General features: G+C 59.4%; 1 protein-coding gene across 1 annotated transcript in view; it reads right to left on the bottom strand.

Moving 5' to 3' along the window:
* Nucleotides 1–843: 843 nt before the first annotated feature.
* LOC137352879 (asparagine-rich protein-like) overlaps nucleotides 844–14,476 on the bottom strand; it is a 120,310-nt gene continuing 106,677 nt past the window's right edge. The window contains exon 2 of the mRNA XM_068018730.1: nucleotides 844–956. Within this exon, the coding sequence (XP_067874831.1) occupies nucleotides 844–956 (113 nt within the window). The remainder of the gene's footprint in view (nucleotides 957–14,476) is intronic.

Genomic DNA, 14,476 nt, shown 5'->3' with positions numbered 1-14,476 from the left:
CCTTCCCATTCACTCCCAGTGTACACAATCCCAATGGATCAAATCCCTTCCCGTACACTCCCAGTGTACACAATCCCAGTAGATCAAACCACTTCCCATTCACTCCCATTGTACACAATCCCAATGGATCAAACCCCTACCCATTCATTCCCACTGTACACAATCCCAATGGATCAAACTCCTTCCATTCACTCCCATTGTACACAGTCCCAATGGATCAAACTCCTTCCATTCACTCCCATTGTACACAATCCCAATGGATCAAACCCCTTCCCATTCATTCCCACTGTACACAATCCCAATGGATCAAACTCCTTCCATTCACTCCCATTGTACACAGTCCCAATGGATCAAACTCCTTCCATTCACTCCCATTGTACACAATCCCAATGGATCAAACCCCTTCCCCTTCATTCCCACTGTACACAATCCCAATGGATCAAACCCCTACCCATTCATTCCCACTGTACACAGTCCCAATGGATCAAACTCCTTCCATTCACTCCCATTGTACACAGTCCCAATGGATCAAACCCCTTCCCGTTCACTCCCACTGTCCACAATCCCAATGAATCAAATCTCTTCCCATTCACTCCCACTGTACACAATCCCAATGGATCAAACACCTTCCCATTCACTCCCAGTGTACACAATCTCAATGGATCAAATCGCTTCCCATTTACTCCCAGTGTACACAATCCCAATGGATCAAACCCCTTCCCCTTCATTCCCACTGTACACAATCCCAATGGATCAAACCCCTCCCCATTCACTCCCACTGTACACAATCCCAATGGATCAAACCCCTCCCCATTCACTCCCACTGTGCACAATCCCAGTGGATCAAGCCCCTTCCTGTTCACCGTCACCAGCAATGCGGTAGTTGTATGACTGGACTCGTAATCCAGGAAGTTGGACAAATAACCCCGGGAACGTGAGCTCAGTCGGTGGCTTAGCTGTTTGAGAATTTGAATTCAGATTCAGATAAATTTGAAAAGAGGCAGGTGATTTATGAATAGTGACTGTGAGGGGGCAAGATGGATGTGCAATGGTTAAACTTGGGCTGCGGGAATGCAATTGGTGTGATTCCCAGGAGAAAACGTATGTCTCCTGAAGCCAAAGACTGCATGAACTGCAACAGTGGTATTATTTCCAAATCTTTGTTTTTAAGTGAGAGGCCATGGAGATCAGCAATTTGTATTCTCAGTGAACATAATCCCACATCTTTCTACTTTAATGCAGCAGCTTTCATTCCAGGCTTTGATCTCTCTGGGACATCTTTCCCCTATTTCAGAAGTGGGAGAAGGCAAAGAAGGTGAATGCAGTTCACCCTGGATCACGTACAGAAACCTATCCTGGGTCTTCATCAAACACTCCCAGGGCAGGTACAGCATGGGGTTAGATATAGAGTAAAGCTCCCTCTACACTGTCCCCATCAAACACTCCCAGGACAGGGACAGCACAGGGTTAGATACAGAGTAAAGCTCCCTCTACACTGTCCCCATCAAACACTCCCAGGACAGGGACAGCACGGGGTTAGAAACAGAGTAAAGCTCCCTCGACACTGTCCCATCAAACACTCGCAGGACAGATACAGCACTGGGATTGGCTGCTCTCTGATTTGGGAGCCTGAGTGTTGAGAGCCTCAACGAGGTGCAGCTGAGAGTGCTGGTGGCAGTTGGAGGTTGCAGAGGTGGAGAGAGGAGCTGCACTGAGCAAGGGAGAGCAGCTACCAACAAGCAGAGGAAAACTCCAACAACAGTCTCCATTAAAGAGAAGAAAGGGACATTTTTTGGAAACAAGGCTTTGTCTGGAGGTGGGTGCTGAACACCAGTAATTTACTTTGGACTGTTGGGGGAGGAACAAGTGGCTGGAACAACAAGGGGTGGGGCTGCCAATTCAGCAGGAATCTGTGCTGCTGCAAAAGCACACAGGGAAGCACCCTCCCCACCCCAATTGCCAAGCCTGGGTCAGCTGAAGCTGCCCAGCTAAACAGACGGAGGGGGATAGATAGTGCCTGGGCAGCTTCAGCTGACCCAGGTGAAGACGACTCCCCCAACCAGAAGACCAACTTCAAAGACTGTTTTAAGTGTACTGTGAGCACCACCTCCAGAAAGCAAGTCATCTCATACAGCCTGCCTTTGCCTCTCCTCTATTACCTCAGCCTCTCCACTAACCTGTTGTTTGTTTGCTTTATTTTAATACACATTCAATATTTTCAGTGAATTGCTGTTATTTGGTGTGCAAGTCCACAATTTGGGGTGGGTTTAGCTCTTAGATCATGGCAAGCCCCTCATCACCGGTGGCGGGGCCCTCTACTACCTACGCAGCTGCAGCTTCTGTGGCTGCCCACGTGGCCCCGTCACCCTTTAAATTGTTGACATGCAGCCATGGGGTGAAGAGCTATCCCCACCCCAACATGTCTATTGAGGCCTGCGTAAAGGCAATGGCCGAGGTTGTCGGCCCCTCGGCCATTGTTGCGGCCTCAAAGATGTATGGGAAGGCTGTGTTCTTTTTGAGGACTGAGCGGGCGGTGTCCCTGGCCCTGAGTAAGGGGCTCGCTGTGGGGGGGACCTTCCTGCCAGTGGACCCTCTGGGGGCCACTGCGCATCGGATAATGTTGTCCAACGTCCCACCCTTCATTCCCAGTGAGCTCCTCCTTCCCCACCTGCACCATCTGGGGGAGGTGAGGTCGGGGATCACCCCAGTCCGGCTTGGTCTTCGGGAGCACAGCCTCCAACATGTCTACTCCTTCCGCCGCCAGTTATTTATGCAGCTGGCGCGGGAGGAGGACACGGAGGGCCAATTTAATGTAGAGTTCCAGGGGACGGCCTACCACGTCTTTTGGACCTCGGACGGGGCGCGGTGCCACGTCTACAAGGGGGTGGGGCATGTTCGTAAGAACTGCCCCAACCTCCCGGCCGCCAGCTCCACCTCGGCGGCCCAGAGTGGTTCCACAGCACCTCCTCCCACTCCCCCAACACATCCAATAGACACCGCTCAGTTGGTTCCGGAGGCTGTGGTTTTCACAGCCTCCGGCGGGGAGGGGAGCGTCCGTCCGAGCGGAAGGAAGACGCGGGGAAAAAAGAAACATCATGAGGCGCGTCCCCTGGACACTTTGACTCAACCCGAGCCTGAGCTCAGCCCAAAGCCCATTCCCATGGAATCCACCTGTCCCAGGGTTGGGCTCAGGCCGAGGGTGACAAGAAAGGAAAAAAAGGGTGTGGAGGCGGAGGCCTCTGATGACATGGAGGTCTCTGAGTCTCCGCACCCAAGTGCGAAAAAGAGGAGAAGGCACCCCTCCACAGAAATAACACAGGGCCCTGAGGTGCAGGGCCCATCTGTTGGAGGGGAGCTGTCTCCTGTTTCTGGTCCTCAGGTTCCCCCTACCGCCACCACCAAGGCTACAAAGTCCGGGCAGGTGCTCCCTATTCCTCAGGATGGAGGGGAGGGGATGGCCCCGGTACATGAGGCCCCTCCTGAAGGAGTAAGTGGGGCCCTGCTTGTGGTGGGGGAGCCTGGGGACACCGCCCATTCCGCCACTGCTACTGGGTCGGGTGTCCTGAATGAAGGGGAGGGCGACGCCCCAGAGGGTCAGCCCTCCCAGCCGGAGTCCACCACCAACCAGGAGACACCCGACCTGGTGAAAACTGAGAATGCTGCCCCATCTGCTGGACCTGTGGGTGCTGGCGGAGCGGGAGATAGCCTCCTCCCTCCGCCTCCAGTCTCGGCTCCGGCTGGTTTCCCGGAGTCCGGAACTTCTGTCTCCCCTGGACCACTCATTGGCCTGGGGACGGAGGTGGAGGGGGGTCCTGAACCGTTGGTGCCTACAGGCTCCAGTTTCACAATAGAACCCAGAGAGGACTCCTCCGCCATCGATCCTGGGGGTGGGATCGTGACGGAGGCGGGACCAGCTGGCGCGGCCGGGACGTCCGCCCCACATTGTGTGGTGGATGTGTCGGCCGCTGGCGGTGACGACCCAGAGGAGGATGGGGATTCGGTGGGGGGCACGGAGGATGATCTTGATTCCATCGCCAGTGAGGTGGTGGAGTCCCTCGTGCCTCCCACCGAATCTCCTCTCATCCCCACGGCGGAACTCCGGGATTTCCTCGCGGCTTGCAGGGGTTGCCGCAATAAAGTTCAGCTGGCCCTCGACCGTTGGTCAAATCTGGCGCTGATCATACAGTCCGTCCGTGCCGCCCTTAAAATAGCGGGCAAGCGCGCGGACGTGAAACTGGTTGAGAGGCGCCGTTTTAATGTGTTCCTCAATGGGTTGCTGGGGGAGTGGAGGGCCAGGTGCACTTCCACTCCCTCCTCACAGTGAGATGTTGGTGACGGGTTTTAAGTACCTTTGACATGAAGATAACCATAGCCAGCCTCAACATCAACGGCAGCAGAGGGGCTCACCGCAGATTTCACAATCTCTCAGTCCTCAGGGAAGGGAGATACGCGGTGAGCTTTCTGCAGGAAACCCACACCGTTCCGGGAGACGAAGCCACCTGGCTCCTGGAGTGGCAGGGTGGGGTCTACATGAGTCACCTCACCCCTATTTCTAGTGGGGTGGCTATCTTGTTGGCCCCGACTTTTCAGCCGGAGATCTTGGGGGTCAAGGAGCTAGTGCCGGGCCGCTTGCTCCACCTCGCCGTTCGCCTGGGTAGCATGCCGCTCCACTTTGTGAACGTGTACGCGCCCAGGCCCGGCGCGTTGCAAGCGCGCTTCTTTGAAGAAGTGTCCGCTCTCTTGAGCTCCATCGATAGCGGCGAGTGCATCATCCTCGGGGGGGATTTTAACTACACCCTCGAGGTGGTGGATCGCTCCGGTCCCCAGCGCGGCCAAGCGTCGGTGGAGAAGTTGAGGGGACTGATCAGCTCCCTTAACTTGGTGGACGTCTGGCGGAATCTCCATCCCGACTCCAGCGCCTTCACGTGGGGGTCTGGAGGAGGGGGGTCGCGAATCGACCGCCTCTACATTGCGCAGGCGTACGTCTCCCGCGTCTCGGCGGCCTCCATGCGGCTGGTGCCGTGCTCGGACCACCGCCTGGTGTGGGCGGAGTTCACTCCGCTCCGCACGCGGGCGGGGTCTGCGTACTGGCACTTTAACAACCGGCTGCTGGAGGACGTGCGATTTCGGGACTCGTTCTGTCGATTCTGGGCCGACTGGAGAAGGAAGCAGGGGGGCTTCCCCTCCTTGAGGCTATGGTGGGATGTGGGCAAGACTCACATCCGCGTCTTCTGTCAGGAGTATGCGAAGGGGTCGACCAAGAGGCGGGAAGCCGAGGTCGGGCGCCTTGAGAGGGAGGTGCTCGACTTGGAATCCCGCCTCGGTCATGCCGTCGCGGACCCGGCCCTGTGGCAGGCGTACAAAGAGAAGAAGGGCGCGCTGAGGAACCTGCAGCTCATAGGGTCCCGAGGCGCGTACGTGAGGTCGCGGATCCAGATCCTGGAAGATTTGGACCGCGCCTCACCCTTCTTCTACTCGCTGGAAAAATGGCGGGGGGTCCGTAAGCAGCTCGTTGAGCTGCTGGCCGACGACGGATCCTCCATCACGGATCCGGAGGGAATGGGCCTCCTGGTCCGGACGTATTACAGTGCGTTGTTCTCTCCGGATCCGTCCAGCGAGGATGCGCGCAGAGTTTTGTGGGAGGACCTGCCGCAGGTCAGCCCGGAGGGCGCCGAAGGATTGGAGGCTCCGCTCACGTTGGCGGAGCTGACTGGCGCCCTCCACCAGCTCTCGAGGGGCAAATCCCCAGGGCTGGATGGGTTGACCGTGGAGTTCCTCAGGGCGTTCTGGGACGTCCTGGGGGACGATTACGCGCGGGTCCTGGGGGAAAGCCTGGCGACCGGGGAGATGCCCCTCTCGTGGCGCAGGGCGGTCATCGTCCTGCTGCCGAAGAGGGGCGATCTCCGCCTGCTTAAAAACTGGCGTCCGGTCTCCCTCCTCAGCACGGATTATAAGATCTTTGCCCGGGCTATGTCTACCCGCCTGGGCTCCGTGCTGGCCCACATGATCCACCCCGACCAGTCCTACACGGTCCCGGGCCGGTCCATCCAGGACAACATCCACCTGGTCCGGGACCTGATCCATCTTTCCCAGAGGACTGGTCAGTCGGTCGCCTTTCTCTCCCTCGATCAGGAGAAGGCGTTCGACAGGGTGGATCACGATTACCTTTTCGGGACTCTGCGCGCTTTCGGACTCGGGCCGCATTTCGTGGCCCGGGTCCGACTTTTATACGCCGCCGCAGAGTGTCTAGTCAAAGTTAACGGGTCCTTGACGGCGCCCCTTCGATTTGGGAGAGGAGTGCGTCAGGGGTGCCCCATGTCCGGCCAATTGTATACCATCTGCGTGGAGCCCTTCCTGTGCCTGCTTCGCAGGAGGTTGACGGGATTGGCTCTGCGCGAGCCGGCCATGCGGGTCGTCCTCTCGGCTTACGCCGACGACGTGCTCCTCGCAATCACAGATCCCGTTGACTTGCGGAGGATGCGCGACTGCCAGCAGACCTTTTCTGCCGCGTCCTCCGCGAGGATCAATTGGGAGAAATGTTCCGGACTCCTGGTTGGTCAGTGGCGGGTGGACTCCCTGCCGGAGGAGATGACACCTTTTGCGTGGAGCACCACGCACCTCCTCTATCTGGGAGTCCACCTTAGCCCCGCTGAGGAAGCCTGGCCGGCAAACTGGCAGGAGTTGGAGGCGAAAGTCACCGCTCGGCTGGGGCGCTGGACAGGACTGCTCCGAGTGCTTTCCTACAGGGGCCGAGCGTTGGTCATAAACCAACTGGTGGCCTCCATGCTGTGGTACCGGTTGGTCACTTTGGCCCCGCCCCCTGTATTTGCCACCAAGATCCAGAAGAAACTCGTCGATTTCTTCTGGGGCAAGAGGAAACACTGGGTCTCTGCCGCGGTCCTGAGTCTCCCGATCGAGGAGGGCGGTCAGTCGCTGGTGTGCGTCCGCACCCAGGCTGCGACTCTCCGCCTTCGGACCCTGCAGAGATACCTGTACGTCGAGCGTCCTCCCAGATGGTGTGCGCTGGCGACGTATTTTTTCCGCCAGTGTCACTGCCTTCAAGACGACACGCAGCTCCCGGTGGAGTCCGTTAGCCGCGCCTCTCTGAGGGAGTTGCCTGTCTTTTACCGGGATCTTTTCCGAGTCTGGAACATGGTCGCCTCCAGTCAGGGCGCTCCCCCGCCGGCGGAGGAGAGCGCCTCGGCTGTCCGGGCGGCCGACTCCGGGGACGGTCCGGCGGGCGGAGGAGTAGCCGAAACCCCCGGGGCGCCCCTCACTGCGGGTGGCGAGGGGGCTCGGGAGTGCGGAGCGATCCCGGCCGAGTTGACCCCCGCTCGGCCGGAACTGCTCATCGGACCCAGGCCCCGAAACCCTCCTCGGGAGCCGGTCCCGCACAACCCGAGCCGCCTCTCGGAAATGCCCTCCGTGCCATTCCAATCGGCGCGGAGGGGTTTCCTGTACGGGCTGTTCCTGCACACTCTCCACTTCCTCGCCCTCGTCAGCCGGCCGGACACGCCCTGGCGGTCCGCGTTGCCATCTGGCGGCGAGGGGAAACCCCGATGGAGGTCTCTCTACGCGGGAGTCTTCCCCCTTTACATCGGGGACCTGGGGTGGAGGGTGCTGCACAGAGCAGTCCCGTGCAATAGGCTTTTAAGTAGGTTCACGGACTCCCAGGCCACCTGTACTTTCTGCGGCCTGGACGAGTCCGTGTTCCACATTTATACGGAGTGTGCGAGGTTGCAGCCCCTATTTGAGTATCTGAAGGGGCTGCTCCTCAAATTCTGGCTGCACTTCAGTCCCACGCTCCTGATCTTTGGGCACCCGGTGCGGAGGGGCTCGGGCCGGGAGGAGGATCTCCTCATCGGTCTGCTCCTGGGCCTGGCCAAGGTGGCAATTCACAGGTCCAGGTTGCGGGCCGTCGGGGGGTCCGTCCTCCCCGATTGCCTGCCCCTCTTCCGCGGTTACGTTCGCGCCCGGGTGTCCCTGGAAAAGGAGCATGCGGTGTCCGCCGGTACGCTTGAGGCCTTCCGCGACCGGTGGGCACCGCAGGGACTGGAGTGCATCGTCGACGCCGAGAATGGCATTTTAATTTGAGTTTTTTTGTTTATTTATCTGTTTTAATAAAGTTATTTTAAAACTGTAAATATGTACATAAAGGGGGCCTGAGGGATAAAGGCCCCCTCGACGTGAAAAATATAAAAGGGGCCTGGGGTATAAAGGTCACCTTGTTTTAAAAAAAAAAAATGGAAAAAAAAAAAAAAAAAAAACTGGGATTGGCTGCTCTCTGATTTGGGAGCCTGAGTGTTGAGAGCCTCAACGAGGTGCAGCTGAGAGTGCTGGTGGCAGTTGGAGGTTGCAGAGGTGGAGAGAGGAGCTGCACTGAGCAAGGGAGAGCAGCTACCAACAAGCAGAGGAAAACTCCAACAACAGTCTCCATTAAAGAGAAGAAAGGGACATTTTTTGGAAACAAGGCTTTGTCTGGAGGTGGGTGCTGAACACCAGTAATTTACTTTGGACTGTTGGGGGAGGAACAAGTGGCTGGAACAACAAGGGGTGGGGCTGCCAATTCAGCAGGAATCTGTGCTGCTGCAAAAGCACACAGGGAAGCACCCTCCCCACCCCAATTGCCAAGCCTGGGTCAGCTGAAGCTGCCCAGCTAAACAGACGGAGGGGGATAGATAGTGCCTGGGCAGCTTCAGCTGACCCAGGTGAAGACGACTCCCCCAACCAGAAGACCAACTTCAAAGACTGTTTTAAGTGTACTGTGAGCACCACCTCCAGAAAGCAAGTCATCTCATACAGCCTGCCTTTGCCTCTCCTCTATTACCTCAGCCTCTCCACTAACCTGTTGTTTGTTTGCTTTATTTTAATACACATTCAATATTTTCAGTGAATTGCTGTTATTTGGTGTGCAAGTCCACAATTTGGGGTGGGTTTAGCTCTTAGATCATGGCAAGCCCCTCATCACCGGTGGCGGGGCCCTCTACTACCTACGCAGCTGCAGCTTCTGTGGCTGCCCACGTGGCCCCGTCACCCTTTAAATTGTTGACATGCAGCCATGGGGTGAAGAGCTATCCCCACCCCAACATGTCTATTGAGGCCTGCGTAAAGGCAATGGCCGAGGTTGTCGGCCCCTCGGCCATTGTTGCGGCCTCAAAGATGTATGGGAAGGCTGTGTTCTTTTTGAGGACTGAGCGGGCGGTGTCCCTGGCCCTGAGTAAGGGGCTCGCTGTGGGGGGGACCTTCCTGCCAGTGGACCCTCTGGGGGCCACTGCGCATCGGATAATGTTGTCCAACGTCCCACCCTTCATTCCCAGTGAGCTCCTCCTTCCCCACCTGCACCATCTGGGGGAGGTGAGGTCGGGGATCACCCCAGTCCGGCTTGGTCTTCGGGAGCACAGCCTCCAACATGTCTACTCCTTCCGCCGCCAGTTATTTATGCAGCTGGCGCGGGAGGAGGACACGGAGGGCCAATTTAATGTAGAGTTCCAGGGGACGGCCTACCACGTCTTTTGGACCTCGGACGGGGCGCGGTGCCACGTCTACAAGGGGGTGGGGCATGTTCGTAAGAACTGCCCCAACCTCCCGGCCGCCAGCTCCACCTCGGCGGCCCAGAGTGGTTCCACAGCACCTCCTCCCACTCCCCCAACACATCCAATAGACACCGCTCAGTTGGTTCCGGAGGCTGTGGTTTTCACAGCCTCCGGCGGGGAGGGGAGCGTCCGTCCGAGCGGAAGGAAGACGCGGGGAAAAAAGAAACATCATGAGGCGCGTCCCCTGGACACTTTGACTCAACCCGAGCCTGAGCTCAGCCCAAAGCCCATTCCCATGGAATCCACCTGTCCCAGGGTTGGGCTCAGGCCGAGGGTGACAAGAAAGGAAAAAAAGGGTGTGGAGGCGGAGGCCTCTGATGACATGGAGGTCTCTGAGTCTCCGCACCCAAGTGCGAAAAAGAGGAGAAGGCACCCCTCCACAGAAATAACACAGGGCCCTGAGGTGCAGGGCCCATCTGTTGGAGGGGAGCTGTCTCCTGTTTCTGGTCCTCAGGTTCCCCCTACCGCCACCACCAAGGCTACAAAGTCCGGGCAGGTGCTCCCTATTCCTCAGGATGGAGGGGAGGGGATGGCCCCGGTACATGAGGCCCCTCCTGAAGGAGTAAGTGGGGCCCTGCTTGTGGTGGGGGAGCCTGGGGACACCGCCCATTCCGCCACTGCTACTGGGTCGGGTGTCCTGAATGAAGGGGAGGGCGACGCCCCAGAGGGTCAGCCCTCCCAGCCGGAGTCCACCACCAACCAGGAGACACCCGACCTGGTGAAAACTGAGAATGCTGCCCCATCTGCTGGACCTGTGGGTGCTGGCGGAGCGGGAGATAGCCTCCTCCCTCCGCCTCCAGTCTCGGCTCCGGCTGGTTTCCCGGAGTCCGGAACTTCTGTCTCCCCTGAACCACTCATTGGCCTGGGGACGGAGGTGGAGGGGGGTCCTGAACCGTTGGTGCCTACAGGCTCCAGTTTCACAATAGAACCCAGAGAGGACTCCTCCGCCATCGATCCTGGGGGTGGGATCGTGACGGAGGCGGGACCAGCTGGCGCGGCCGGGACGTCCGCCCCACATTGTGTGGTGGATGTGTCGGCCGCTGGCGGTGACGACCCAGAGGAGGATGGGGATTCGGTGCGGGGCACGGAGGATGATCTTGATTCCATCGCCAGTGAGGTGGTGGAGTCCCTCGTGCCTCCCACCGAATCTCCTCTCATCCCCACGGCGGAACTCCGGGATTTCCTCGCGGCTTGCAGGGGTTGCCGCAATAAAGTTCAGCTGGCCCTCGACCGTTGGTCAAATCTGGCGCTGATCATACAGTCCGTCCGTGCCGCCCTTAAAATAGCGGGCAAGCGCGCGGACGTGAAACTGGTTGAGAGGCGCCGTTTTAATGTGTTCCTCAATGGGTTGCTGGGGGAGTGGAGGGCCAGGTGCACTTCCACTCCCTCCTCACAGTGAGATGTTGGTGACGGGTTTTAAGTACCTTTGACATGAAGATAACCATAGCCAGCCTCAACATCAACGGCAGCAGAGGGGCTCACCGCAGATTTCACAATCTCTCAGTCCTCAGGGAAGGGAGATACGCGGTGAGCTTTCTGCAGGAAACCCACACCGTTCCGGGAGACGAAGCCACCTGGCTCCTGGAGTGGCAGGGTGGGGTCTACATGAGTCACCTCACCCCTATTTCTAGTGGGGTGGCTATCTTGTTGGCCCCGACTTTTCAGCCGGAGATCTTGGGGGTCAAGGAGCTAGTGCCGGGCCGCTTGCTCCACCTCGCCGTTCGCCTGGGTAGCATGCCGCTCCACTTTGTGAACGTGTACGCGCCCAGGCCCGGCGCGTTGCAAGCGCGCTTCTTTGAAGAAGTGTCCGCTCTCTTGAGCTCCATCGATAGCGGCGAGTGCATCATCCTCGGGGGGGATTTTAACTACACCCTCGAGGTGGTGGATCGCTCCGGTCCCCAGCGCGGCCAAGCGTCGGTGGAGAAGTTGAGGGGACTGATCAGCTCCCTTAACTTGGTGGACGTCTGGCGGAATCTCCATCCCGACTCCAGCGCCTTCACGTGGGGGTCTGGAGGAGGGGGGTCGCGAATCGACCGCCTCTACATTGCGCAGGCGTACGTCTCCCGCGTTTCGGCAGCCTCCATGCGGCTGGTGCCGTGCTCGGACCACCGCCTGGTGTGGGCGGAGTTCACTCCGCTCCGCACGCGGGCGGGGTCCGCGTACTGGCACTTTAACAACCGGCTGCTGGAGGACGTGCGATTTCGGGACTCGTTCTGTCGATTCTGGGCCGACTGGAGAAGGAAGCAGGGGGGCTTCCCCTCCTTGAGGCTATGGTGGGATGTGGGCAAGACTCACATCCGCGTCTTCTGTCAGGAGTACGCGAAGGGGTCGACCAAGAGGCGGGAAGCCGAGGTCGGGCGCCTTGAGAGGGAGGTGCTCGACTTGGAATCCCGCCTCGGTCATGCCGTCGCGGACCCGGCCCTGTGGCAGGCGTACAAAGAGAAGAAGGGCGCGCTGAGGAACCTGCAGCTCATAGGGTCCCGAGGCGCGTACGTGAGGTCGCGGATCCAGATCCTGGAAGATTTGGACCGCGCCTCACCCTTCTTCTACTCGCTGGAAAAATGGCGGGGGGTCCGTAAGCAGCTCGTCGAGCTGCTGGCCGACGACGGATCCTCCATCACGGATCCGGAGGGAATGGGCCTCCTGGTCCGGACTTATTACAGTGCGTTGTTCTCTCCGGATCCGTCCAGCGAGGATGCGCGCAGAGTTTTGTGGGAGGACCTGCCGCAGGTCAGCCCGGAGGGCGCCGAAGGATTGGAGGCTCCGCTCACGTTGGCGGAGCTGACTGGCGCCCTCCACCAGCTCTCGAGGGGCAAATCCCCAGGGCTGGATGGGTTGACCGTGGAGTTCCTCAGGGCGTTCTGGGACGTCCTGGGGGACGATTACGCGCGGGTCCTGGGGGAAAGCCTGGCGACCGGGGAGATGCCCCTCTCGTGGCGCAGGGCGGTCATCGTCCTGCTGCCGAAGAGGGGCGATCTCCGCCTGCTTAAAAACTGGCGTCCGGTCTCCCTCCTCAGCACGGATTATAAGATCTTTGCCCGGGCTATGTCTACCCGCCTGGGCTCCGTGCTGGCCCACATGATCCACGCCGACCAGTCCTACACGGTCCCGGGCCGGTCCATCCAGGACAACATCCACCTGGTCCGGGACCTGATCCATCTTTCCCAGAGGACTGGTCAGTCGGTCGCCTTTCTCTCCCTCGATCAGGAGAAGGCGTTCGACAGGGTGGATCACGATTACCTTTTCGGGACTCTGTGCGCTTTCGGACTCGGGCCGCATTTCGTGGCCCGGGTCCGACTTTTATACGCCGCCGCAGAGTGTCTGGTCAAAGTTAACGGGTCCTTGATGGCGCCCCTTCGATTTGGGAGAGGAGTGCGTCAGGGGTGCCCCATGTCCGGCCAATTGTATACCATCTGCGTGGAGCCCTTCCTGTGCCTGCTTCGCAGGAGGTTGACGGGATTGGCTCTGCGCGAGCCGGCCATGCGGGTCGTCCTCTCGGCTTACGCCGACGACGTGCTCCTCGCAATCACAGATCCCGTTGACTTGCGGAGGATGCGCGACTGCCAGCAGACCTTTTCTGCCGCATCCTCCGCGAGGATCAATTGGGAGAAATGTTCCGGACTCCTGGTTGGTCAGTGGCGGGTGGACTCCCTGCCGGAGGAGATGACTCCTTTTGCGTGGAGCACCACGCACCTCCTCTATCTGGGAGTCCACCTTAGTCCCGCTGAGGAAGCCTGGCCGGCAAACTGGCAGGAGTTGGAGGCGAAAGTCACCGCTCGGCTGGGGCGCTGGACAGGACTGCTCCGAGTGCTTTCCTACAGGGGCCGAGCGTTGGTCATAAACCAACTGGTGGCCTCCATGCTGTGGTACCGGTTGGTCACTTTGGCCCCGCCCCCTGTATTTGCCACCAAGATCCAGAAGAAACTCGTCGATTTCTTCTGGGGCAAGAGGAAACACTGGGTCTCTGCCGCGGTCCTGAGTCTCCCGATCGAGGAGGGCGGTCAGTCGCTGGTATGCGTCCGCACCCAGGCTGAGACTCTCCGCCTTCGGACCCTGCAGAGATACCTGTACGTCGAGCGTCCTCCCAGATGGTGTGCGCTGGCGACGTATTTTTTCCGCCAGTGTCACTGCCTTCAAGACGACACGCAGCTCCCGGTGGAGTCCGTTAGCCGCGCCTCTCTGAGGGAGTTGCCTGTCTTTTACCGGGATCTTTTCCGAGTCTGGAACATGGTCGCCTCCAGTCAGGGCGCTCCCCCGCCGGCGGAGGAGAGCGCCTCGGCTGTCCGGGCGGCCGACTCCGGGGACGGTCTGGCGGGCGGAGGAGTAGCCAAAACCCCCGGGACGCCCCTCACTGCGGGTGGCGAGGGGGCTCGGGAGTGCGGAGCGATCCCGGCCGAGCTGACCCCCGCTCGGCCGGAACTGCTCATCGGACCCAGGCCCCGAAACCCTCCTCGGGAGCCGGTCCCGCACAACCCGAGCCGCCTCTCGGAAATGCCCTCCATGCCATTCCAATCGGCGCGGAGGGGTTTCCTGTACGGGCTGCTCCTGCACACTCTCCACTTCCTCGCCCTCGTCAGCCGGCCGGACACGCCCTGGCGGTCCGCGTTGCCATCTGGCGGCGAGGGGAAACCCCGATGGAGGTCTCTCTACGCGGGAGTCTTCCCCCTTTACATCGGGGACCTGGGGTGGAGGGTGCTGCACAGAGCAGTCCCGTGCAATCGGCTTTTAAGTAGGTTCACGGACTCCCAGGCCAGCTGTACTTTCTGCGGCCTGGACGAGTCCGTGTTCCACATTTATACGGAGTGTGCGAGGTTGCAGCCCCTATTTGAGTATCTGAAGGGGCTGCTCCTCAAATTCTGGCTGCACTTCAGTCCCACGCTCCT

Source organism: Heterodontus francisci, chromosome 39 (assembly GCF_036365525.1).
Source record: "Heterodontus francisci isolate sHetFra1 chromosome 39, sHetFra1.hap1, whole genome shotgun sequence".
Classification (NCBI taxonomy): Eukaryota; Metazoa; Chordata; class Chondrichthyes; order Heterodontiformes; family Heterodontidae; genus Heterodontus; species Heterodontus francisci.
Note: the sequence above shows the minus strand (reverse complement) of the source record. Positions and strands in the feature narration are given on the sequence as shown.